The sequence below is a fragment of the Lynx rufus genome, unplaced genomic scaffold (genome assembly GCF_022079265.1).
Source record: "Lynx rufus isolate CCGP_SWC_20201006 ecotype Redwood Valley unplaced genomic scaffold, mLynRuf1.p SCAF_12, whole genome shotgun sequence".
NCBI classification, from domain to species: Eukaryota; Metazoa; Chordata; class Mammalia; order Carnivora; family Felidae; genus Lynx; species Lynx rufus.
In genome coordinates this window covers 42,561,187-42,589,136 of record NW_025814826.1, presented here as the reverse complement: position 1 = coordinate 42,589,136, position 27,950 = coordinate 42,561,187, and the positions used below count along the sequence as shown (strand labels likewise).

The 27,950-nt window shown below is 36.0% G+C and overlaps 1 protein-coding gene across 2 annotated transcripts in view; it reads left to right on the top strand.

Annotated features, from left to right (window-relative positions):
• Window positions 1–27,950, top strand: part of CSMD3 (CUB and Sushi multiple domains 3) — a 1,257,946-nt gene that overhangs the window by 997,608 nt on the left and 232,388 nt on the right. For both annotated transcript variants that reach the window (XM_047073797.1, XM_047073796.1), the window contains one exon: window positions 10,813–10,929. In XM_047073797.1, the coding sequence (XP_046929753.1) occupies window positions 10,813–10,929 (117 nt within the window). The remainder of the gene's footprint in view (window positions 1–10,812; window positions 10,930–27,950) is intronic.

The window sequence follows — 27,950 nt, the reverse complement described above, 5'->3', positions numbered from 1 at the left end:
AGTACGTTAAGATTAGACATCCAGTAGTCATAGGGCACCATTCTTTGTTCAACTTCCAATTATATGTAGAATGATAAAAGCTTTTAAAAGGGCCCTCTTACCCTATCAACTGAAGAGAAAGCTTCAAAAGAAACAAACTAAAAAATAAAAAGTTCATTTTGTAATTCCAGCTCTCCAATTTTACAGTTATCTCTCATTAATAAACTCATATGACCTACTTTTAATTAAATCATATTGCTTTAGTGTATGAAGTAGAAAACTCAACTCTTATTCCAGATCTCCTGCTTAAATGGCATGGCTTGTCTTGGGCTAATTTCTTATCACAAATGTCCTTGAGGTTTATAGAATTTTTTTTGAGGTTTGAAACAAGTCTAGAGCCCCATTCCATTATAAATGCATATAGGTATCATCTAGTCTAATATACTGAGCCATTTAGCATTTGATGCCATTTAAAATATGTGATATAATTAAGGCATGTAGATGCAAAATTCATAAAACAAAGGCCTAGTGATAAATTATTTCTGAGTATCATCAAATATCTGCCTTTCATTAGCTACACATAGGAATTTTGTTCACAGACATAATATACAGATTATGTTTCGTAACCATGCTAAAAAGAAGTGTAATGCATTTCTTTTCTTTTCTTTTCCTTTCTTTCCCTTTTTTTTTTTTTTTTTTTTTTTTTTTTTTTTTTTTTTTTTTTTTTTAGTAAACTGTAGGCCCAGTGAGGGACTTGAACTCATGACCCCAAGATCAAGTGTCACATATTCTACCACCTGAGTCATGCACCCCAAAAGTATTTTCTATTTTAAAAACTTAAAGTAGTGGGGCGCCTGGGTGGCGCAGTCGGTTAAGCGTCCGACTTCAGCCAGGTCGCGGTCTCGCGGTCCGTGAGTTCGAGCCCCGCGTCGGGCTCTGGGCTGATGGCTCAGAGCCTGGAGCCTGTTTCCGATTCTGTGTCTCCCTCTCTCTCTGCCCCTCCCCCGTTCATGCTCTGTCTCTCTCTGTCCCCCAAAAAATAAATAAACGTTGAAAAAAAATTAAAAAAAATAAAATAAAAAAAATAAAAACTTAAAGTAGTATTGAGACAAAACCAAGGCATGCTTGGTTTTTATATGATGGGAAAGGGTGGAGGGGAGTATTACTTAAAATGAAACGGGAAGGAAAGCTAATGTTATTGAGCACCTGCTATTTCCAGGCACTCTTACTTACATTATCACTCCAGTTGGCCTCCTGCATGCTAGTCTAGAGAATCATTAACATTGTTATAAACAAATCCCTGCTGCTATGAATTCTGGATCATACTATGTAGAGTCCCCTGTGTAAGAAGCAGTTTGATTGCAAATCAGTGCCTATAATTCAGAGCATATTTACTTGTGACCACTGACTTGGAGCTCATATTTTAAACCATCTTTATTTTCTCTGCTTTTGGGATCTATGCCACTATGCCATATCTCCAAAGGGGTAGTCTCGTGGCTTCTCATTGTGCAAAGAAGCCCCTATTCTCCACTACCATGCAGGCTTTGAGTTAGACTTCAAACTTGCCTCCCTAATGTGTCACCAGTTTTTACAGAAAAGCAAAAAAGAAAAAAAAAAAACTTACATATACAGAAAATCTATTAACCCAGAAATTCTCTCCTTGCAGATCAAGAAAATAAAATATACAGCAGTAACTATTAATAGTCATGTTGAGAATCAAACTGTATTAAGGAATGGTATTAAGGTAATAAGAAAACAGATCTAAAAATAGTCACAAATGTTCTTCTATTGGAGAAAAAAAACCTACTAAAAATTTCAACCCACAAAACCTAGAGAGAAAAAAATCAGATTTATTAGTGAATAAGGATATTTGGAATATAATGAACATTGCCGGTAGTCTATGAAAGATACTAGAAAGACCAGACAGAATCTCATACAAATTTATAAAGAAAGAACAAATAACACTTCTTTTATCTTCTTGAGACACACACTGAGGTACCTTGTCTCTATATACCTTGTGAGTATACCTTGGAAGAACCCTGAGTTAATTTCTGAAGAATTGTTTACTTCAGTCAGAAGGCCAAAAGTCCTGCACTATAAAATCAAAAGTTGGGGCCTATTATGTTTTAAAAGAGATGCCCTAAAGGAGGCTGCTGCTTTCCTCCCCTTTATTAAACACGGAAAATTTCATTTTGCACTTACACTTCAGCAGTGAGCCATTCACTCCAAGATATACACATAAAAGAAGATAATAGAGAGCTCGCTGTGCAATAGGGAATTTTATTCCTAATCCCAAATGCCAGATCCAGTTAGACTGAAATACTTGGGAGTGTTAGTGAGTAAATCTGGACTATACTGAGGCAATGGTTCTAAATATCTTCAAACCTAAGCCGAACTGAAGACTGGATATTTCCCCCTTAGTTCCAAATCTGAGTTTTAGGACCTTTCAGGGAAGAATTGATCTGTCATGTTAGGAAGAGATACAAGAGAGCAAAAAGGGTCCTCCAGTGCAACTAATATTTTCCAGAACTTCATAGGCCAAAGCAACAATCTCTGAGCCAAGTACCGTTAAAGAAAAGAGAAAACAAAAAATTACGAAAGTCATCAGATGGGTTTGGGAGGAATCTAATTAGAATTGGATTTCTTTTTTGTGTAATGATGAATGCTATCCTAGAATTATCTTTTTTAGGTGTAAAAAATATAATAAAGCACACAGGTGTAAACAATAAGCTGATTATATTAAAACGCAGTTATCCAAGTACTTAAAATCTATAATTGAAAAAACAAATTTTGATGTAATAATATATTGCTTCCTAATTATTCCCTTAAATTGGAAGTTCTGAAAAGCTTAATAACTACTATAGGGATAAGCAGAAATAATATTTTGAGGTATCCACAACAATTATGTAATATAAAAACATCTGTAATTTCTATTGGTGACAAAGTCGCAGTTACTTCTAATACTACTGTGGTCTTCTGCCTACGTTCGAAATAGAATGAAATGGTATAATTCACTAAAAATACAAAAATCCATTAGGGTTGAAAAATATATACATTTTTTTCCCTGTCCAAATTCATGAAACAAGAAAAAGAACCCCTGAGTTGTAAGAAAAAGGAGAAGACAGGCCAATTTCGCCTCCTTTTCACTATTAACATTGGCTCTTGTTTCTCCCTGGCCTTCTAAAGCATAAAGAGTCCAAAGAAGTAGAGGACTATGTCCACACCGATTGTTAACAACTGGGCACAGTGACAGCCCCCCAACCCCCGCCACTCCTTGAGAAAACAGCTGAATTAAAGTTGTAGGTTCCTCTTCCTTTGGGTTGGAGTACCCTGGTCTTCATCCCTAGGGAAATGAAGAGGAGAGGAAAATAAAAACCACCAGCTCTTCCTAGAGGGAAACAATGCCCTGGGTAGAATCGCTTAAATGGCATTCCTCTCTCTCAAGGGAAGAGTTTGGCAGAAACACCAGGTAAGTTTCCTCCTGTCCTTTCTCTAAACTCTGTATTTCTTTCCGGGATTGATGAGATTAGTTCATCTTCCTAAGGCCTTTATGAAACCCTCAACATTATTACCTCCAGAAGATTCTGTGGGGCCAGAGAGTTGTTTCATTCATTTTGTCTAAGCCTCACCATATACCAGATCCGGTTCCACTTTGAAATGTCCTCTCTTCCAAGGCTACTCAGTCAGTAAATAGTGAAGCTGGAATTCAAAACTAGATCTTGAAGACTCCAAAACTTTGGGTTTTTATATTGAACTTGCTATGCTACCCTAAACAAGTGGTTTGAAAAATATGAGTTTTACATTCTGTGCATTTAGTCACCAGCAAGATAGTAATATACTGTATATTTTATTTTTCCTAATATTTATGACATATATTTATTACAAGTCCATTAAATAAACAGACACTCTGCTAAGCTGCAGAATTATAAGTAGTGCATAAAAAGACATGGAAATTTTGACTTAATACATTTGGAGTTAAGTGATAGAGACAGACCTTAATCAAAAGGCCATACAAATAAATGGCTTTATATAAATATAAAACAAGTTATAATAAGTGCCTTGAAAGTAATGGAATGCTATATGATGGGATCCTCTGAACTAATCTGGAAGACAGAGAAGACTTTCCTGAGAAATCAATGTGTAGCGATCCAGTAGGAGTAAGAAATTGTCACAGAGGATTTTTTTTTCCCTACACTCATTTTGTGCTAATATATTAGTTGTCTTAAAGTATGTTTTAAACAACAAAAGATTGCCATCACTTAAAATCAATGACTTAGAAATAAGAAACTAAGCAATGAAAATGAATTTTAGTTTTTAAACAGCACCAATAATTCAACCAAAATTATTTTAAGAACTTGTCTTTCCATATCCAGTTTCCTAGCAATTGCTAGGGACTTGGGAGTATAGGGAATAGCAAGTGACTGCTAATGAGTACAGGAACTCCTTTGAGGATGACACATATTCTGAAATTAGGTAGAGGTGTGGTCCACAACTTTGTGAATATGCTAAACAACCACAACAATAATACTCAATTGTATACATCATACCTCAATCTCGAAAATGAGGTTAAAAATGAGTGACATAGGTATCACAGATCAACTACTAACATCCATTCTATTAGAATTTATATATGGTAGCATGGCAGATCTATCCAAGGAATGAATATAGCTCTTCGGAGGTCTTTGTCCTAGGATGACTCTTCTTCTTCTAAGAACATACACTCTGATGGAGAACACAGCTCACAGAGCACTGGTGCATGAAGGGAATGCCTTTCCAGGCAGCACAATCAAATGAGTGAGTCCAGGCAATCAGTGAGGTGACAGATGTAGAAGGACATCTCCTACTAAGTTTACTTAGTGAGGGATTAAAGTGGTTTACAAGCCACTGATTACAGCATTGAGATGGAGTTTTGTTTTTGTTGGTGTGTTTGTTTGTTTTAGTGTTAAACAGGAGTGTGGAATTATAACAAAGGATTAATTCACAAGTAGTAAAGACTGATTTTTGCTTTTTTTTCTTTTGGGCGAATAGATGAGGCAATAGGAAACTCATAACAATATTATCTTTAGTTTTCCAGATAAATGAATGTGAATATATCAGAACTAATGCAAAAGAAATGAAAATCAAAATAAATAAGTTACTTAAGGTAATCGTTTATAATTTAAAGAAATAGTTACTACCATTATGATAAAATGGCCTTATTAGAGGAACATCATCTAACAGATAAACAAAATGAAATGCTTATTTATTTAGGAGACATGATGCAAAGCATGAAATCAATGGATGAATAATAAGCTATTTTTTTACTAAGAACAAGTTTCAAACAAAGCAAGAGTAGTTTTAATCTTGAAGTCAATACTGGGAATATTAGCTGCCTGCATTACAAACTCAATTCCAAAGTTTAAGGCTTATGAAAGGACTTAGCTTAAAAAAAAAAAAAAAAAAGACTCGGTGGCAGATACAGCTTTCAAACCCTTTTTCTCCCAGGATTTTTGATTTGTGACATTCAATCAGGCTACATCAGGGCATAAGTAATTTCCCAGAAGTAGACCAGCACTTTCGTAAAAGTACAGCAGTTCTCTCCAACTGAAGGAGGCACAGGCCGCATCTAGTAAATTATTGATTTAATATAGCATTTTGCTCTTTTTGTGACCCACAAGAATTAATCACTTTTAAAAGTACCCAACTTTCCTCTGAGAAAAATTTATATATTCTATAATAATTTTCACGATAAAGTATATTTGATAATAAATTATACATTACACAAGCAAAAAGACAGGTTTGAAATTGCAAGTAGCTTACGGCTGTGTTGAGCGTACTATGCAGTCTCTAAGATATGTTGGACGTTCGAGTAGGACCTCTTCCATAAAAATGGTTTGAGATCCTTCTGTTTCACTTACTGGGAAGTTACTCTTTGTTCTCCTTCTTCTTCTTCTTCTCCAGCCCTCCTCCTGCCTCCTGCACACATGATCGAATCTTAGTGGGGAAGTCCTTTTCACTAGGTGACTAGAAACCTTAAAATCCAGTTACAGATTCATCCCCTGATGTCCCTGGAAATACCATGTCTGTTTACTGCCTCATCCTTTCTTCTTGCAAGAGTAAAACAAGCACATACAGTACAGTTGCAGTCTGGGCACATTGTACTGATACAAATGAATCCATATAAATTCAGGCAAAGAGGATTTTAAAAAAAAACAAACATTAAAAAAAAAGAGAGAGAGAGAGAGAACAAGAAAAATCATGAAATGAAACAGTGTGAGTGATTTCACTCACTCTGTGAAGGTATGTTCCAGACTAATTAAATGTTAGCATGGATTTGCTACTGTAAAATGGTAGACATGAGTCTGCTGTTCCCTCAGTGGAACTCAATCCTATCATTGAGCATATTTTCAATGTTTAAAGATACACATCTTTTACATAATATTGCCTCTAAGTGTAAAGCAACAGTGATTCCTGGCCATCAGAGACTTCAATCACAGAAATAGGCTAATATGGATTTATTGAGAGGGTATGTCTCAATTCTGTCTTGGATTTAAGTGAATTTCTGGAGAAATTTCTACAAAATGAAATGTTCGTGTACGTGCTGTCTATGGAACACCATTGATAGTAGCCTGCTTGGTATGATAAGCATAGTACATTTCAACCTCCCACAAACATTTATGGAGAACCCACTGTTTATCAGAACTGTTCTAGGAAGAGAAGAGAAATACGATAAGACGTGTCTGTTAGAAACATCGTTAGCAGCGGTGAGAACTTGCAGGGATCAGTGAAGCTAGTTGTCTCTTCCAAGAGCCCATGTGGAAACTGTTGGGAGTTTGGGTTGTGGCAGTTTCAGTGGCAGAGAGGAGAGAGAGAGAGACTGATAAGCTACGTAAAGGTACAAGCAACAAATCAATGGTGTATTGGACCCCAAGAGTCAGGGAGAGAGTGTCAAGGATAATGGTATGTTATAATAGGCTAAGTTTGACATTTTAAATCTTTAAAGTACTTTGGCTCTCCGTGCATACATTGAAACACGGTTCTTTGGTTCTACAAAATTCTAATCAATTATAGACAATAATATAAATGTGAGAATTATTACCAAAGTGATAGCACATTTTGGAATCATCAGTCTGGCATTTTGCAAAGGGTGTTCTAAGGAACATTGGTCCCATGAGATCTTACCCTGAAACAGTCTCCATGATCAAATAAGTTTGTAAGAATGAATATGACAGTCCCCAGACCTTACTAAAGTATCAGTGAAGTCATAAAGAACTTTTTCTTTTATCCACGTATGTCCCAAACTTACTTAATTATAGAACCTTTTCTTTTCATAATTCACGTGTTCTACAACAATGCTATTAAATATAGATTTAAGCAGTTGTCATATGTATCAAATAAGTTATAATCAGGAACTGGTACAGGTGAGTTCTTACATTAAATGCATTACAAGGGATATGGGCTTTCAGAGAAACACAGCCAGTGTGACAAATGGCCCACTGGTATAAGTAAAATGGCAAAAATAAGCATAGAATTCAAAGTCTTGGCTGGCTCCTAACTTCTACTGATTGTTAACAGAGCCAAAAAGATAAAGGCTGCCCTTTCCTATACCCACCAGTATGATGAAATTAAAACAGGAAGAGAGGATGTGAAAAGTTTCTAGGAACCAATATTAGGAAAATTAGTAAAGTTGTTCTGGCTTAGTCATTATTCCATTTAGATTTTTGTAAACATAGAACAGATTACAATAAATCTCTATCTCAAAGCACAGTTAATTTTCCCTTATTTATATTATTTGCATACTACACGGAATACTTTCAGTCACTACAATATTCAACATAAGTGATTATAAACTAGGACATGCTGTAAGCACTGACCAGAAAAAAACCCAAATTATTGATACTAGGACAAATAACAGAATCTAATACAGTATTAGTTACCCTAAGAACAGGTGATTATACTGCAACCTCATATATATTCATCAATGATTAAAAAACAACTTCACATTTTTATATTTATAAATGATACTTTTTGAAATAGCTGTCCTAAATGTCCATTATGCAAAATAAACTATAAAAAACAAATTGAGGTTGCAGGTGCATATTCATGTGGAATAGCAGAATGTTCATGACTAAGTCACAAAGCTGAACTTGAACGAAAAGCTCTCATTTCTATTCATATTTTCCAAATATGAAAATAAGAGCTATTGTCACATACATTCAAAGTGTTGTAACTTTGGAGCACCTTAAAATCAGAAGGAAAGTTAACATAAATCGTAGTACTCATTCTTGAATGATTTTCTCATCAGTAATATCAGCTGAATAAAGTTATCTGTGCTGAACGAAGAATACACCTGACCACTCTCGTCTCAAACAATAATGAGTGATGAGAGCAATGCATCTTCGGTTATCATCACCACTGTCAATTTGTTGTTGTTCTGGGGAGTTCTAATTTTAGTATGCTTAATCCTAACTGTATATTACCATTTTACAGAACATTAAAAGGCGGGACATTCATTAGCCACCCAACACAATACAAGATACTGTTTGTGTTGTATGTATGTGTTTTAAGTATATTGATATATTTTAAACTCTGGCCAGGAATCCATCAAATGTGTTTACTTTTTCAAGCTATCATGACTCTTCTCCAGTCACCTAACACAACACTGCACCCAGCTCTCTTTAAAAGGAAAATCAGGGGGCACCCAGGTGGCTCAGTCAGTTAAGCCTCTGACTCTGGATTTTGGCTCAGGTCAGGATCGCAGGGTGTGTGAAATCCAGCCCTGTTTGGGATGCTCTGTCTCCCTCTCTCTCTGCCCCTCCCAGGCTCATGCTTTTTCTCTACAAACACACAAACGAACAAACACTTAAAAGGAAAATTAGGCAATAACTCCAATAAATTCCCAGCATGTAACCTAAACCTATGTATTTCTAGTCTCCATCTGTTTTCCTCAGGTCACAGGGGAATGTCAATGATGGTTTCAAAAGTGAAATGGCTCCACTTTGGTTTTTTATCTTGCCTTTTCCTAGACTCTAGTTCTGCTCCTGATTTTCCCTTTGCAATGACTCCTTCCTCCCCGTTAAATAAAACAGTAATAAAACTCGCTCAGCTTTGCATCTTCCCCTGACTACTCCCCACGTTCTCCTTTTGTTTATGATTAAGGATCTGATTACATCTATTTCTTTACATACTTACTCTTCATCCAGCTACTATCTAGCTACCACCCCTCTACTCTACTTCAAGGGTTAGCAAACTTTTTTCTGTAAAGCGCCAGATGGTATTTTGGGATTTGTTGGCTACATATGTCTCTGCCGCGTACTCAAACTCAAAACTTTGTTTTGTGACTCTAAGAATGTAAAACCCTCTCCTGACCGCCTGGCTTTGGTTTGCTGGCTGTAGTTTGCAAAAAGCTGCTCTCGTTGAACCTGCTGTATTAACAATACCAAAATCCCATTGCTTGAGGGGAGTCCTCTCTGCACAAGTTCAAAGCCAATTAAGGGATAGGCTGAAGGAAATCAGACTGTTAGCTTTAATATTAATAAAAGCAGAGGGGCCAAAACAACAGGCATCCTGCACAGCTCCGGGTGTCCTGCAACAACCATGGCCACGCTCTCAGCAGACTTGCCCTGTAATACTGACTCTGCAGAGGAGGAGACCAGCCAATATGTTCTTTAAGCAGAATGGCCCCCAGCCTGGAGTAAGGTTGAAGTTCCTCTCCTGGGTTGACCAGTCTGGAAAGCTCATTGTACCTCGTGGACTAAGGGTGGAACCAGCCAGCCAGCGATTAAACAGAATCCCTCCTCAAGCAATCATGGGCCAGGAGAAGAAGCCCCTGCTCTGTGATACTCCACGTCGCCAAATCCACTGACTCGTTTTTCTTTTATTACCACTTGGCAACACTTAACCCTGTTGAACACTTTCCTTTAATTGAAGCTCTTCGCCAGTGGATTCCATGGGACTACATTCACTCTAGCCACCCTCTATGCCATCCTACACCTTGGCATTCTCCAGACCTCCCCTTTGCCCATCTTGTCTCATTCTGTATAATTTTCTGGGCGATATCATTTTCTTAGAGAATATCAGCTATCATCTTTATGTTTTCAATACTTAAATCTCCATCATTAGCCAGGGTCTGCCTTATAACTCAGAACTATAAAGCCTAAGGTATCCCCCCTATCTTGTGAACACCAGAACCATCATCTACAAATTTGCCCGAAACATTGGTTTCACACTCACCTCTTTTAGGAACATAGTGCATTTGGGGCTGAGGTAGCAAAAAAAAAAAAAAAAAAAAAAAAAAAAATCTGCCTCTGTGCACCATCAGCAACTCTAACGATTCAAATGTAAATCATATAAACAGATAAAGGTTGGTGAGAGAGTATTTTACTTAGATGAGTGGGTGAATGTGTTTGTACAGCCGTCCCTGTCCCGTGTATAAAAATACTTAATTTGGTGGCAGCATAATCAAGGTTGATTTTGAGTAGAATGTCAAAGCCTGGCAGTGAGTACAACAATTTCCCACCTGCATCTGTAATTTCTCATCATTATATAAGAGAAAATTTCCTTTGCGCTTTTATCATAAATGAAAGCAGGGCCGCCATTATTACCTCTAGAGATAGCACCATTATGTCACGTTTATATTACTGTGTTTGAGAAGAGTAAATCTGAATAGCTACAGTAGTCACATATGTCCACAATTTGTTTTTAAGATATTTGACAGTGGTGGATCTTATTAAAAGATGGAAATAAACCAAATACCTTAAAATTCAATAACCATCATGTTTATATCAAGAAAACATTCACAGTGTGATTTTTGTAAAGCTTTTCTAAAAATGTTTTGTCATTTCTGTCTCCTAGCACCCTGTGGAAGTCGTTCAACGGGTTCAGAAGGCACTGTTCTATCACCAAACTATCCCAAAAATTACAGTGTGGGGCATAATTGTGTTTATTCGATAGCAGTTCCCAAGGAGTTTGGTAAGTAATAGTCATCTCATCACGTAGTATTTCATTCCAGACATGCTTTGTTTTTCAATATGTGCTATTCAAAAATGTTAGTTTTTTATGCACATTTTCACTATTCATAAAGTACTTTACTCGGCAATTCTTTTTAGATAGTAGCTTTGTAATAATAAAATTTTGAGGTCATTTTACTCAATCTGAATTTACAGTCAAGTACACAGGTGAACAACAATATAAAAATGAAAACAGGATTGTTTTTAATTTTTAAAAATAAGTACATCCAGTAACCTTGCAAGTGCCTTCATGTCAGAATGATATAAAATGGGAAATTACCAGAGCATAAAGCAAAGTGTGCTCTGCAAAATATGCATACAGTCAAATATAGAACTATTATAATAATGGGAAAGTATGTACAAACCAATCATATTGTTGTATACTTTTTAAACACATTTGCAGAAAGAAACGATTTTGGTTTCAAGCACCTAGTTTCCGGGACAGCAGTGAATATAGAAAGACAGCAAAGGACATTTCAGCTCATCTTGTCAACCTGACAATCTGTTCTGCATTGGCACTGAGAAGACAATGTGTCCTTTGCTGCCTTCACATCTCCCTGATCACAAGTCTTAGAAGTCACTTACCTGGCTTCTAAAGGTTTTGTGTCTGAGATCCAGCTGGATCTCACCCAGGTTAAGCTCTGTTTATGGATGGGTAGGCAAAGGAAATTTAGTGAGCAGTAAAGTATGGGAGAGAGGCTGAAAGTTCAGACTTCTACAATTTAGATTTACAGCATTGTGTTACGTGGTAAAGGATTTGCCGTAGCTGTTATGAATGTCTGGGTCTGAATGACAAAGTATTTTAGCAGAAGGACATGGATTTTATCATATCAAGATTTTTGGATCACATCTTGACTTAACGTTTCTGCTGATATATAAAATAAGCTGATGCTTCCAGTCCAATTTCTTATAACCTGACATCACCCATATATCCTCCTTCTCTTTCTTTCAAAACAAGTCCAAGATCTTCAACTTATTTGAGAGAACGTTGTCATCAGAAGTGAACTACTAAACCTTTTATTTAACCTTGAAATAGAATGGTGAGACCAGCATTAGCAAGGTGGCTATTTCTTTACTCTACAAAATATTTCTTCTTCCTAGCATATTGATTGGTTAAATCAGAGTTGAACTCTTCGAGAAGAGAATGACGGCTTAGAAAGAAAAACATTATCCACCTAATTGTTTATTTATTTTTTTCCTTTTGTGCCTCAAAATAGTCTTTTTCTTGTAAGAGGGGTTTATAGTCCAGCTGCCAACAATGTTGCATGGATGCTGACAGAACTCTAGCAGTGATGACCCAGAAGATTGCCTAGTTACCTCAGTTCTCTTTATAATCCATTAATTTCTTCTACTATAACCTATTCTTGGGATGTCATGTAGCCAAGAAAAATGAAAAAGGAAAAACAGGCATTTCCTTTCCTGATACGTAGACATGCTGGCCACCTAGGGATATTTTATAGTAACCTCTAGATGTTCAAAAAGAGAAGGAAAAGTACTGATTAAAATAAATTAACAGGTTTCAAGGGAATGGAATCTATTCGAGCAGACTTAATGTAAGTTAAATGTAGACTTCTTAATGTAAACAATGCAACTGATAATCAGTGGTTTCTAATATTAATTTTTAAACAAGTCTTGGATTATTTGTAGATGAAATCAAATGTACTTTCATTTATTAGTAAGGAAACTGATTTTATTTGTGTAAATGTTACATCATTCTGTATTTCAAACTACATAAGAAGTCAAACAAACTTGGAGTCCTAGTTTCAGCCTGTCACATCTTGTACCTATCTGTCTTTGGACAAGTTACATAAACTCTTTGAGACTCAGTTTCTTTATTTGTAAAGTTGAGGTCATTATGTCTACAGAGTAAAGTTGTTGGGAAGGATGAATGAGATTGTATATTTATAAAAGATGTCTCACATAGTTCATGTTCGTTATGAGTTTAAAAAATGCCAACTTTGAGGTCAGATTTCTGGATTCAGAGCACAATTCGTTACTCTTTCTCACTTAGACAAGTCCCATCATTAGCCTGAATTTTACTTTTCTCCTCTCTGAAATAGAGGTGATAAATGTCTACCTCATAGGGTTAATTTATAATTAAATGATACAGTATTTGTACGTGATTGCGTAATAACACGTAGTTAAGTCATATACACACAGAGATTCACATACACACACACTTTTATTTATGTTCACATTTGTAGAGGTCCTGCCACCAGTTACCAAAAATGTGGAAATAAAATGACGTGGATTCTGGATTTATTAGTCTTAAGAGTAACATGGCTAAAAATAAAACATTTATATTATGTAATTAAAGCATAAAAACAAATAGTTTGTTTTACACCTTCAGTGGGTATCTACTCACCTAATAACACCTTAAAGTTTTCTGGGAGCAGAGTAGACGAATTAAATGAATACTTATCATCAACTTCTTTCTACTCCTACTTTTACCTCTTAAATGTGAGATGATCAAGCAATAGTCATTGAGTATCGACAAATCAAATTTCTGTTTTGCTTCTTCTTCCTCCTCTCATTTTCAGTTTCCTTCTGTTCCACTTTGAGCTGTTTTATGACTCTTTGGTATCACTTCATAATGTACCAGTTCTCACTTTTTCTCTTCCTGTCACTTATCTTAAAATATAATCATTCTTTCTTCTGTATCTTTTATAGGCTGACACTCTTAGAATTTCACTTTTTAATCATTTAGCATAATATCTGTCAGATACACTCAATTCATTCAAGCGAATTGCAGCTTAACAAAGGTTAACGTTCTAAAGTTATATAAGGAGAAAATTACATATAATCAACATTACACATGGAATATGTTAAATCGCCCATAAAAATCATCTACGTAATTTTGCATGAGCCATGTAGTCACTGAATAATTCTTAACAGGACATTTATCCTCTAATGTCAGAACAGGTGACTGTTTCTTTAGATAATACCAGATGAGCCAGCTTGATCTTTTACAGGTCATATGCTACCACATTACTTTTATTTATTTATTGTTGCCCAGTGTAGAATTGAATTCATATCGGTTAAATGCGAACAGAATATGAACTTACTTTACCAGTTGATTGAATGAGTATTATTTTGCCAGTCAATTTCTATCTTTCAGTTTTTATAGATAAGAAAATTGTCAATTCCTAATGCTTTCATAAGTGTCATTGGATTTCATTTGAACTTCAGATATTAGGGTCTCTTTGGTGATATTCATTCTGCAGGATTATGGTTGTTTTATATATGTAGAAATATAATAATCCTGGGTCATTGGATAACATTTTTTGATAGTTGACTTCCTTCTAACAATTAAACTATTTCACTTGGATTTTTGGATTAAAAATACCCTACCTTTAATAAAATATGTTTTATTTTTCCTTCATTTTTCAATTTTTAATTACCAGGTGTCTCCCCTTTATGGTTTTACTGTTTAAGTCTTCATACAATGCATTGTTTTTAAGGGCTAAAACATGCAAGGCAGATTTTTAATTTTGACTTTGATATAGATAAGATGCTTTATAACATAAGAAAACTGTTGCCATTGTTAGAGGAAAAATATTTTTGTTAATAGGTATTTATACTCAGAGTGTAGCAGCCAAAATCAAGTTGTATGGAGTGAGGACTTACAAACATTGGAGAATAAATGTTTGGACTTCTATTTCAACAATTTTGGCTGAGAAAAAAAAGAAGGAGCTAGGATGGCAGTGAAATGGGGGGCAAGTCAGAGGCTAGTGTTTATGTTTGTTTTCTCTTGGGATAGGATATAATGGAATTTTCTTACTTTAAAGCCCAAGACAAAGACACAATAGACAAGGAAAAATTAAAGATTTTAGATGGACCCGTTGGTAAAACAAGATGCTTAAAACGGTTAAAGGAGATGAAAGTCCTCTTTCAACTATAATTCAGAAGAAATGGTTCATAACTAGTTACGTAATACCTAAACTGGTTTCACATGGAATATCACTCCTTGAAATGATTATCCCTTTCCAAACTCCCCCCCCCTGCCCCCTTCTATCCCTTCCATCACCCATTCCTTGCATTCCAGGGATTATGTGTAAAAGAGAATGTATTAGTATCTGAGGGCTGCCTTAACAAAATATCACAAAGTCAGTGGTTTAAAACAACAGAAATTTGTTCTCTCAGTTCTGGAGGCTAGATCTCTGAAATCAAGCTATCAGTAGTGCCACACTCCCTCTGAAGGCCCTAGGGAAGAATCTTTCCTGGCTTCTTCCTAGCTTCTAGTGGCTTTCAGCCACCCTTCACATTCTGTGGCTGTAGTTGTATCACTAATTTCTGCCTCTGTCTTCACAAGACCTTTGCCCTGTTTGTGTGTCTCCTCTGTTTCTGCATGTATCTCTGTCCTCTTTTCTTTTAAAGATACCATGTGTTGGATTTAGGGTGCACTTTAATCCAGTATAATTTCATATTAATATTTAATTATATCTGCAAAGATCCTGTTTCCAAATACAATGACATTTTAAGCTTCTAGGCAGATACACATTTTGGGGGGTGGGGAACACTATTCAACCCACTACAGAGGATGAACTATATTACCAGAGTTTTATGTAGAAAATCTTAGACAAAAAATATTCTATAAAACATGTATCAAATATTAGCTGTGTGGAATGCAAACTGACATTCAGATTTCTTGGAGAATTCCAACATGAAAATCACCTTGAGGATATCCAGAATAGTCTGTGGTGACTTAATTTTGTGTTTGGGCTTCCAGATAGTTTCACCTCCTAAAAGGCCCACCGTGATTGCCTATTTATCAAGGACAAAACTTACTTTTCCCCAAGACTGGCTTTCAAACGTGGAATCTTGGAAGTATGCATGAAAACTTTCTCGGGTTTTTCTCCTTAGTTTTCCCAGTTAGTCAGCCCTCTCTGTATCTTCTGTTATTAATGCAGTCTCTTGGTTGTATAGGTTTCAAGTTCATGAACTCCTAAATCACACAAAGTTGTCAGGCTGGTCTACTCTGTACAGGGGGTACAGACAGTTACTAAAACCTTTTGTTTATTGCTGGGAGAGAGGTTTGGGATTTGTTTGTTTTAAGTAGTTGACACAACCTTGAATTTCTTTCCTACTTCTTCATAGTTTGTATTTTTTCTGATTCACAACTGCTATTTTTCCTATCTTTCAGTACAGTATGTTTCCTCGAGGTCAATTTAGAAACATCTTTCCCTATGATGTTGCCTTCAATATGGGGTTATAACTGGGTTTTTTTTCTCAAACTATACCACAATATTATATTAACAACACTGATAATGATTAGATAATGAATATTTCATTAATTCTTATTATATTTGTTCAATTTACTATTTCCTTTCCATATTATATACTTAGGTTATTACATAATGATTGTTTAATGCAATTTATTTTTGTAATATCATATCTTTCACCTTTCTGTATTAACTGTTAGTCTATAAAAGGTAGTATTTAAAAATTCAGATATCCTTAGAATTTAGAAGGAAAAAGCAAAAGCAGTGGATTGGAACTAAGATGTATACACGCTCACACTATATATATATATATATATATATATATATATATATATATGTATGGATTACTTTTCTTGTGGGTATCTGGACTTTGTAATATGTACTACTGTAGTTTTGAGCTATGGATGGAAAGTCAACTATTCTCATCTTTTGTGTTAAAACTAATAGCCATTTTTTACTCCGTGTATATTCTCCTTTAAAACTCAGACATATATCTAGCCATTTGTCTTTTGATCTTATATCTAGGTGGTTCTCAATTATCTATTTTATTCAGCATCCCTTACAGAATTTATGTTGTCATCACCAGACTTTATACTTAATTCAGTAATTTATTGTCACTTCTTTCCCCCATATTATAGTGACAAATGGTTTTGAGATTATTTTTTATGCTCATTAGGTCAGTAAATCATTTTACTGGCATTCTGTTTTCCTGATGTGAAGATTTCAGTAATGAATGAACTCTTCCAGTCGATAAAGGCTTTTTATATTTTATATTTAAAATGTATGACACCAGCATCAAAATCAATGATTAGTCTTTTGTAAATGTTGAATTCACTTCTTTAAAAATGACAAATGTTCACAAAATGTGTGTTTATTCAAAATGTGTATTTACCACTTATCATTATTTGTTATATATAGAACAATTACAAAGAAAAGTGTGCTCTCTTATTGTTTTAGAAATTTTATGGTTCTGTTAATGTCAATATGGAGGGATGTGTATGTTAATTTTATGCCTATAAGAGAGGAAACCCTTAGGTTTGAGCCCAACATTTGAGAGTAAGGAAACGTCATTATTGTATGTATTTATATTTATATTATTTAATTCTTTGGGTACCACTCGTATAATTAGATGAAACCATATTTAGTCACCAGCTAGACCAGGATCCCCCATCCAAATTTGATTTGGATGTCAAGACTTATGACACCACACATGCACTAAGAAGGTATGAAAAGATGTAGGTATCACTTATACTAATGAGACTTTCTGGGAAGAGCAGAGCACAATCCAGAATTGGATCCAGTGAGATCCAAAATTGCTTAAGGAAACAAAGAAAGCTGACTGGCTTTGGGTTTTATTCTGGTGCTAGAGTGAAAGCTCCCTCACAATAGTCAGAACTTATGTGATTTGAAAATCCCATTTGTCTAAAGGAAAGCATACCCTGCCTTCTTATTAGCTTGCCCCATATAAGGGGCAAAAAGAGAAGTGGAAGAGGTATGGCTTGGAACTTGCCAGTGATCAAACGTCAAAAATGGATCAGACTTTATCACAATTCACTCTTGGTGTTTTTTAAGTGAAATGTGTCATATTTTAACTTGTCTAAATCACATTGTCACTTTATAAGGCTTGTATCCAGAGACTTAAGGGACATGACAATTCCATTGAATGTCTTGTTGCAGAGCTCAGCATTTTGTGTTGTGAGAAGTGAAATGGTTGCCTTGATCGCTGTCGGTAACTACGAGAGCTCTAAAAAAGATGCAAAGTATCTTGATGAAGTCTTAGTATGGTGGCTTTAGTATGTGTGGAGATATGTGTAGCATCAATTTGTATTTAGGGAATGTCTGAGACAAAATTCTCAGAAGTGTCTACCCCATAAGGGGCAACCATATGCTCAGATAATTGGCAATGGCTCAAGGGTCTAAGACACGTTCACCCGGGCTATTTGTTAACTATGACGTCCAGTGAAGGGTGACTGTCCAAAGTTTGGGCAGTTATACTAATCAGTGAATCTTTTATCAGGGATATCACGGTTAAGGTATTAAAATAAGCAGTTTTCCAGGGTGTTCATCATGTTGATGATGTTGGTTATACTGTCTGACGTATACAGATTCACTTTACTATTCACTCAGTTGATCCCCAAAGGCTACTCAGGGAGCTAAGGGATTCAGAAGAGGAACCTCTGCAAAAGCATGGCATCTGGCAAGGAATTAAGAACCAGAAAGGCCACATCTTCATGCAGGTTGGGGTAGGTCAAAGGGCCTAGTTTTAGCTCTAATATGTAGGTATAATTTGCATTTTTAGCTAGGAGGCTTTAGTAGCCATACCAAACTTACAGAATACTGCTTCCAAGACTCAAGGCACAATGTGCAGCTGAATATAGAGAGCCATGGACTCAGAGCCTTTGAGAGAATTTTTTTCTGGGAGATCCCACCATGCAGCATTGCCACTGCAATAGCATGGGACTTAGAGGGGAATCTTCTTGTATCAGAAGTTCAGGGGCAACTTATGCCTATCATAGGGAGTCCAGAGACTCCAAGAGCCATGAGGGGAACTTGCTAAAGCCTCTAGAGTAATGGAGTCTCTAAGGGACAGCACTTGTTGTATTATAATTCAGGGGTCTAGAGATAGTTTTGTAAATGGCACCATTCAAGGTAGGCCTGTTTACTAAAAACAGAATAAATTACCTTAAGTGAAATTATAAATTAGGAATATGTTGCCCTCAAAATCCAAAAATTCCTAAAAGACATTTGAGCTGTTTTAACATTGTGTTGCCATGTGTCATTATTTCTTTCTTGGAGCACCTGGCTGGCTCAGTCAGTGGAGTGTGTGACTCTTGACCTCAGGGTGGGGGGTTTGAGCCCCGCACTGGGTGTAGAGATTACTTAAAAATAAAATCTTTAGATTTTTTTTACTTTCTTAATGGTGTCAGAAATAGAGTGGCTTCGGGCTGACCAAATAATTCCTAGGGATTTAACTGAGGTGACAGGGCCTTCTATTATATGTAGGTAAATGGAACCGCACAATTTGTGAGCTCTTTTGTATTTGTATGTCTTGAATGATTGTGGCAAATGAATATCCATGAAGGAAGGTGTCGTAAGAGTGATGTCATTGCCTGTGCTCCTCAAGAAAGTTGGACACACTGATAATTTTGCCAACAAAGACATGAGCAATGGCTGAGCTTTTGAAGACCTTGTGGGCAGCCAGGTAGAGGTGTCCCATCGAGGCTGAAGTCAAAATGTGTTGCATTTCATCATAGCTAAAGGCAAACTATGGCTCTGAGTCTGTGGAAATCGGTGTTAAACATATGAGCCAAATAAATAATAACAAAATATTTACCAGCTAATGATTGGATGGAACCAGTAATTTCAATGATATTGATTATGGGGATTTTAATGGTTGGAACCACAGAACCATGGTTGCAGTAATCCACCATGAGGTACCATTCATTTTTCCCAGGTTTAAGAACAACCATATTGGTCTGTTAAAGGGAGAAATATTGGGTATAAACACCCTTCTCTAAATAAATCTTTTGTGATGGGTGTCAGTCTTTGAAGGCTCTGTTTTAACTTATATTGGACCACATTAACTATTTTAATTATGGAGAAAGGCCCATAGTGTCTCAGTTTGGCAAGCCTTCTATAAATGCCAAAGACATAATTTAATTTAGTACATTTTTGATTAGAGTTTCCATGACTGCTATGGGATATTTAGGCAGGACAATAATTCTGATGATTAAGATAATGCATACCTCTTTGTTCCACATTTTATATTTCATAACTCCTTTATATTATAGGGTGTGCCCTTCTTTAAATTTACTGAGATCCCAAAAAGGACTATAATTTGAACCTCTGTAATTGTATAAGGCCATGAAGGTTTGCTAGTTGGTGCATCTCAGTAGTTATTAAAATTAACTCAAATTCCATGTTGCAGAGGTGCAAAGGACAATTAGAGACATTTTAAGTCTCGTAGTAAATTTTGGATTTCTAATTGGGTCAAATTATGGATCTCTTTTTCAATTTTTTTGTCTCCTCCTCACCTTATATCTAGTTTGTTTGTTTAATGGTTAACTAGATACAGTTTGGAGGAGAGGGAACCTCTTTACCCTGCTTATATTTATAACATTGTTTGTCTAGAAAGCGTCAAATCTGTAACATGAGGGTTAAGGGCTTCCCCCACAACAATTGTTTCTTTATAGGGCTTAAGGATCTGGAATTTAAGCAGAGTTTGGATTATCTCTTTAATTTTCCCACATGGCTGTCATGTGTTTTTGTTTGTTCATTTCTACATAAGCCTAGGATCAGGATTCCTTTTTATAAAAAAGTCCGGGCAGCAGTGATAACGAAAACATTTGCACGGAGTCTTACTGAATCAGCTGCTTTTAGGAGTGTAGACCTCAGCATGCCACGTGATAACTGCCCTTCCATACGACTGGCCACTCAACAGCCCCATGTATTGCACAGGGTATCAGTACTTTTCCTGAGAATTCTATGGGAGAAGGACCACAATCAACAGTCATAAAGTAAAAGTGTTCCTCTGAACTTTGCATTAATCACAGCTTATGCTGGAGTCAAGACACACAATTCCACATGAGGCATACAGATAGGACCAGGCTAAGACGCCCCAGACATGGTACGGTGGTACTGTGGTCAATTTAAGGACAGCCTGAACTCTTGTTTCTAAATGACAGCTGTCAAAATTTCTGGTGTGGGTTGATTAAATCTGTGACGAAGATTCGGTAGAACTCAGCAAATACAGCACAAAGCAGCAGAGCTCAAAGTGCAAGATTGGTAGAGGGTAAAGGAGCCAGTTACTAAACCACGGCAAGAGAAGACAGACTCTCAGTCCTGTGATTCTTCTCCTGGATACCTCCTCATGGCATCCCTTGTTGAGTTTGTGCTACAGTTGGTTTGGAGTTTAAGACAGATGGCACCACACAAACGATAGGGACCACGAAAACTTTTATCACTCACATAATGAGGCTTTCCAGGGGGAGGAGGACAGGCTTCCAAACACGTCCAGAATGGCACGAGAGAGCAGGGAAAGAAGATGGACTTTGGAATTCTGCTGGGGTAATAGGGTGGTGGTGGTGCTAGGGTTCCTGTGCTCATTCAGTGCTAGGGTGGTTTCACCCTCCCACTAGTGCCAAACAAAGAACTCAGGCTTTGTGATCTGCTTGCTCAGCTGTGTGGCAGAGGAGGAAGGGGAGCACTGTGGCTGGAAATCTGTCAGCAAACATCAACACAGGCCTTTAGCCTCTTTAATAAAAACTGATTTAGAAAACTGCAATTTCTAAATTATATAATATCATATCTTAAATACATTGACATGTATCATCACTTCCTATTGCCATTATGTTCTCTTTCCACTTAAAAAATTATTTCCTTTCAGCCTCCAAGAAAATGACTATAATATGCTCTAGAATGTTATTAGCTGAATTTTTTTTTTTAATTTTTTTTTAACGTTTATTTATTTTTGAGACAGAGAGAGACAGAGCATGAACGGGGGAGGGGCAGAGAGAGAGGGAGACACAGAATTGGAAGCAGGCACCAGGCTCTGAGCCATCAGCCCAGAGCCTGACGCGGGGCTCGAACTCACAGACCGCGAGACCGTGACCTGGCTGAAGTCGGACGCTTAACCGACTGCGCCACCCAGGCGCCCCATAGCTGAATTTTTTTTAAGGTTTATTTATTTTTGAAAGAGAGAGAGAGCACAAGCGGGGGAAAGACAGAGAGAATGAGGGACAGAGGATCCAAAGCAGACTCTGTGCTGACAGCAGCAAGCCTGATGCGGGGCTCGAACCCATGAACCATGAGATCATGACCTGAGCTGAAGTCAGACACTCAACTGACTTAGCCACCCAGGTGCCCCTACCTGAATTTTTTAAATAACTGCCAAATTATCTATTAGGTCATTATGATAAGTATATATTTGCATTGATTGTATACTGGGTGTCATGTTGATGTTTCACATTTCTCTCATTTTTAAAAAAATCAGTTATAGAAAATAATTTATGCTTAAATATTCAGGAGAAAACTTTGAAAAATATAGTGCAGAAATATAAGTCTAGACATTTTACAATAATTTGTTTAAATGGTGATTATGTATCACTATATTAGTATTTTTCCCATTCATATTCACTTTTATTTTTTGCTGTATTTTATCAAGATGATAAATTCTGTGGCTGCCCCCATCAGTCTGTTTAGTACCAATTAGCATCAGATTGCTGAAGATTATTTTGAATCAATGATGGCAACCAAAATAAACTGAAGAGAAGATTGGACAGTTATTGCAGAAAACTGGGAAAAAAAAACTGAACCGGGAGACCAAAGGTCTGAATTGTGGTCTTTATCTGCCTCTGTAGGTAGTGTAAAGTCGAGTAAGTTATTTAAGCTTTCTGGACCTCAGTTGGTTGTTTCTTTTGTTTTGTTTTGTTTTGTTTGACCAATGAGAAGCTCTGATTCAATGGTCTCTAAGGACCTGCCCAGTAAAAAAAAAAAAAAAAAAAAAAAAAAAAAAAAAAAATGGGGGCAATTTACATTTAAATTCAAAGAGTATGCATTGGCAGCTAGAGAAGTAAAATATAGAAAAGTACTAACAACCATTCTGAAATTCAAGTCTGATCATAGAATTACATGGATTTGTGTAATTTTAGTTAATTACAAAAATGACTATAAATTTAGTAAAATTCTGAATCTTGTGTGTTCCTGAAAAAGTAAGTTATGTAACAGTCTTTTTCTACATTCCCCTTTTTAAACTTTCTTTTGTTTTCTTTTCTGATTTTTAATGCATCAGAATGTCCTGGGTAGTCGTCTTTAACTTTGTCACCTCTATCATGAAAGTTCCATAAGTACTTTTGAGGGCACTTCTCATTTTCCAGTCACTACAAATGTTAGAAAATTATCTTCTACTCTGTTCCCATACTTGTATTTAATTACAAAATAATTCCTTAGATAAACTCAAATATTCATATACTTACAAAATTTTACTGTAAATTTGATGGTCTTCCCTTAAGATCCCAATATGGGAGAATATTTGAAATTATGAAAAGAAAAAAAAAACCCAGTTTTCTAAATGTATTCATAGTTTTTCCTGGAAAAGTTTTTATGGAGAAGTCATTAAACAGTCTTTTTTAGTTTTTCATTATTCTGTCATGCAGAATCACATTTGTAACATCTCATACTATGACAGATTAAAGCTAGGAGATAAACGATTCACAAAAACACACAGCATGCTGCAGGCAGAGCCTTTTGTAAACATGGAATACCCATCATTTTTGATACTCTCCCACTGATGTTTCAGGATGGTAGAATGATCTCTAATTGTTTACCACTGCAATCCACTACCGATTACGATTTTTTCTCCTGTTTTGGCCACTTATGATTTAATTTATCTGCTTTAGACCCAACAAAATAACTAGAATTTTTAAGTAGTTTATTTATTTGAAAACTCAGTAAATTTTACCTCAAATAAGTTAAGGGATTGATGGCGTTTATTTTGTGGTCAGCATACAAATACATGGTGCACAATGCACACTACAGAAGTGTTATTCCAGCCCCTGAGTTAAAAGGCATTGAACTACTATTCTCTTGAAGTTTATATAAACTCTTAGTATATCAACCCAGCTACTTTTGCTGAGAAGGTAAAACTCCAAAACAGATGTGTAACTAGAATATTTTCCCAATTCACAAAAGCTGTTACCTACTGAAATAACCAAACTATCAAAGTTTCATCTGTCATACAGCTCCTCTTACCAACCCTTTATATAATGTATTTTTTAAACCTAGTATAATATTTATTTTATGTCAACGGATGCTGCCAACTAAAATTCAAATTAAAAACACTGATTTAATGATACATGATATAAATGAAATCAGGATGTGGGCATTGTAAGGAACGGCATTACTGTGGTGAACTAAAAGTTGACCTTCTTGAAAGCAGTTGCATTCTACATTTAAAACACAGGATGGTCCAAACAAAATTCATCTGTGGAATGAATATGATTTTCAATGTAATATGTTTGTAGGTTTAGTTATGGAAACTTAATGACTTCCTTACCCTTTTTCTCATCCCTTTGCTTCTCTCCACCATCTCTAACTTCAGAGAAATAAGCTACTATTAATTCTAACCACATGGTGGGTAGAGGCCTGTATTTTGCTTGTAAGTGGCAATGATTCAGTAATTGTATCAACTGTTTAAATAAACAGCATGTATACACTAAGCCTTGAGCTAGAATCTGAGTATACAGGTTATATAAACAATGGTTCTTGCCCTTCAGGAGATCATAAGAAAGGCATCAGATAATGGAACAGTTTATTTAAAAAGATCACGGAAAGTGCTGGGAGAGATGTTGCTAAGGAAAAATAGCAGGGGAACACCTAACACAGACCAATGGCAGGTTTGGGATGTGGGGGTCCCAGTGTCGGAAACATTTACCTGATGAAATACTGTGTGGCCTGAGTCTTAAAGAATGTGCAATTGTTAGCCACTTGAAGAACAATATTCCAGCCAGACAAAACAACACAAGCAGAGGCATAGATATATGGTACATAGTTTCTGAAAGGAACTGCATATTTTTCTCTCTGGCTGAAGAGCAGAACAGCACTCAGAAACTAATATGCTTAAAACTGGAGAAGCAGACAAAGACCAGATTATGGAAGGCTGGTATGCCACGTTTAAATCAATTCAAAAATGCTACTGACTTCCTACTCTCCTTCAGAGAGACATTTTCTAGGCTGAGGGTATGCGATGCCCAGTGAAACAGAAATGCCTAATTGCTCTCATTAGCATATACTCTACTTTTGTAGTCAGGCAGTCTAAGGATAATATTCATCTGGAACATACTGGCACAGCCATTTCACTGGTTCGAATTTGGATATATTTCCCTGCTGTTGGCAATCTCCTGAACAATGCCACATCCCTCTGGCCACCGAGCACTTTCCCCGGCCCTTCCCCCAGCAACTAAAGGAATAATACCCAGCTTAACATCAATTCTTACTGGGTTGGTCCCATGTCACGTTGATTAAATACTTTGTCACCTAGTAAATATAATTGAATACACTCAAACACACACATATATGCAATTACCACCCCAAGATTCTGCTAATGGGAGGGAACAGTGCAACTTTGATCAGAAGGATCAAATTTAGATTAGGGAGATTAGTGAAGATTAAAATATTTTGTAGAATGGAGAATAAGTATGAGGGTAAAATGTAGCATGTATGCTGTAGAAACTAATGAAGCTATTTAAGCAGAAAAATACAGCCTCCTGGACATTTTAGGTGTGTCATTGGTGGCGGGGGAGACAGGCTATTTGAGAGGCAGAGGTGAGAAATAATGGGAAGGCTAATTTAGGCAGTGGGAGAAGGGAGGAAACTGACTCCAGGGAGCAGTAGAAATGAATAAAAGATGTAGAGTTAATATTCTTGAGTAATTCATGGTCTGGAGAGGGTGTGATGGAAACAGAATTATGAGGAGAAAGGGCAAAGTGGTATCACACAGCAATGAGACCTGGAACCAAGGCCTTTTCTGATGTCTGGACATGCATGCTCACGTTTAAAGTGTAGGACGCTGTGTAAAGGTTAGTAATAATCTTTTCGGTGTTTTTGTTTTCTCATTGACTCATTTTAAGAAAATATAACAGTTCAAGAACACTACTTTAAATATATATTTGAGTATGAACAAGTATTTGATTCCATTTTTTTTTTCTGCATATAGTAGACTCCCCTCTACCCCAGGAAGTACATACATGTTTTATTAATAGTATTTCACAGGACCATTGGTCTCTACTCAGTGCTGACTGCACTTAGGAAGAATACTAGAATCCTTCATTGAAAGAAACCTGAGCTCCGCAAACTGCCTATCACTCGGTTTGCCTGTCCGATGATTGCCCTCACCAATTTGCCAAATTCTTGTAAGATTTACCTTCCATTTTTGCTGACTTCTGCTATAATTGTTCTGTGGATTTCCCATTTGAAAAATAAAGTCCACATTCACAATTCTTATCTACTTATAAGGCATATTATTAGACATTCTCTTCTAGCTCTCTACCACTCATTTGTTTTCAGGACATTTAAAACATAATCATCCCCCCAGGTTGTCTTCTGTAAAATTGTGTTTTATATTTACTTAGGAAATGATATGATATCTGGAATTTGTTTCCAAATAATCTCAGGAGCTGGGCGGAGGTGTTTTTTGGAGATGAAACTGGACTCTTCTTGAGTCGATAATTTACATCTTTCTGTACAAAATGTTTTTAAAAATCAGTTGATCTTTCATCAGTATTCTTTAAAAAATAAGACTGTAATAAAGAGTAAATATAAACATGTGTATCTTTTATTTTTTTAATCCCCAACTGTATCACTAAGAGTTGACTGGGAATTATGTGGGATCATTTTCCCACTAATGCAGCCTGCTGTGTGATGTTATGTAAGTTTCACGCTTTCTCACTACTTAGCTTTCCATAGATTTGAATAGGTATGATATCCTTCTAGAAACTCAAAGACCAAGTCCTAATCTTCATCAATCCGTTAAGGTATGTGAAAGCTGGATGAGTCATTTATACCTCTGGGTTTCACTTTCCTCATCTTACAGATGAAAAAAAAAAAGTCTCTATTTTTTCTGTAAATTTCTTTATACTTTGTTTTCTGTGTACTTTGTTTATATCTTGACCTCCTTATTATGCTCTATTTCCCTGGAGGTTAGTAAAGGCACATGTTCATCCCAGTTCTGCCATTTACTTGCTGGTTACTTTGATCAAGTTACTTAGTCTTTTTTTTTTTTTTTTTTTTTTTTTTTTTTTATTTGAGGAAATAACTATTCCAGCCTAATGGCTTTCTACTAAGAATCAAGAATCTGGTGAGAAACCATTTATTTGGAGCATTTAGTATAGTATGTCATATGTACCAAATGCTCGCTTAATTTTAACTGGTATTTTCAATAACATCACCTTTTTTAGGTCAGTTTGTTTTTGTTTTTTGTTTTTTTTCTTAACTGAATTTAATTTGCTTTTCCTATTCACTATATTATGTAGATTATGGTTCAGAAGACAGGAAATACAATTCTACAAAATATTTCAGGAGGTATTTTATAATTTATGCTTCAGTGATAGAAATAACTGAATAATAGTTAACGGAAAAGTAAATTTAAAATACACAAAATCATTTATTCTGATTTATCTGTATAGTGTATTACCTGAGCAGTGTATGTTTTTTGTTTACGATGATGTCCTGATAAGTAAAAGCTTATGTCTGATTTTAATTGGTTGAAGCTCCCTATTTACTCAAGTGAACCAATTCGTTTACATGTTGATATGGCCATAACATGGAATAATGTTAGATGTGCACAGGTTAGTTGTTTGGGCTCTCAAACCAGTAATTAAAGACACAAATGTATTATTTAAACAAGCAACATATGTGGACTATAATTACCAGATAATCCTTTGCTATGTGGAAACGCTGAAAATGGCCCCTTAAAGGGTTAAAGCTGTAGTTAAAAATGCCTTAAAGTCTCAATGAAATTTTCCCTTTCTACCCAGTATGGTACATCTTTGATGAAAGAAAGTTACCTATATTGGATTATGTAGTCATTTTTCTGTTTAAGAAATTTTCAGGAAAGTTTAATCACCACAATTCTGCTAGCTTAGAAAACATGGTTCCATTTTTGCCTACTCTTAATTTTTTATTTTTTATTTTTTTTTTTTTTTAAATTTTTTTTTTCAACGTTTATTTATTTTTGGGACAGAGAGAGACAGAGCATGAACGGGGG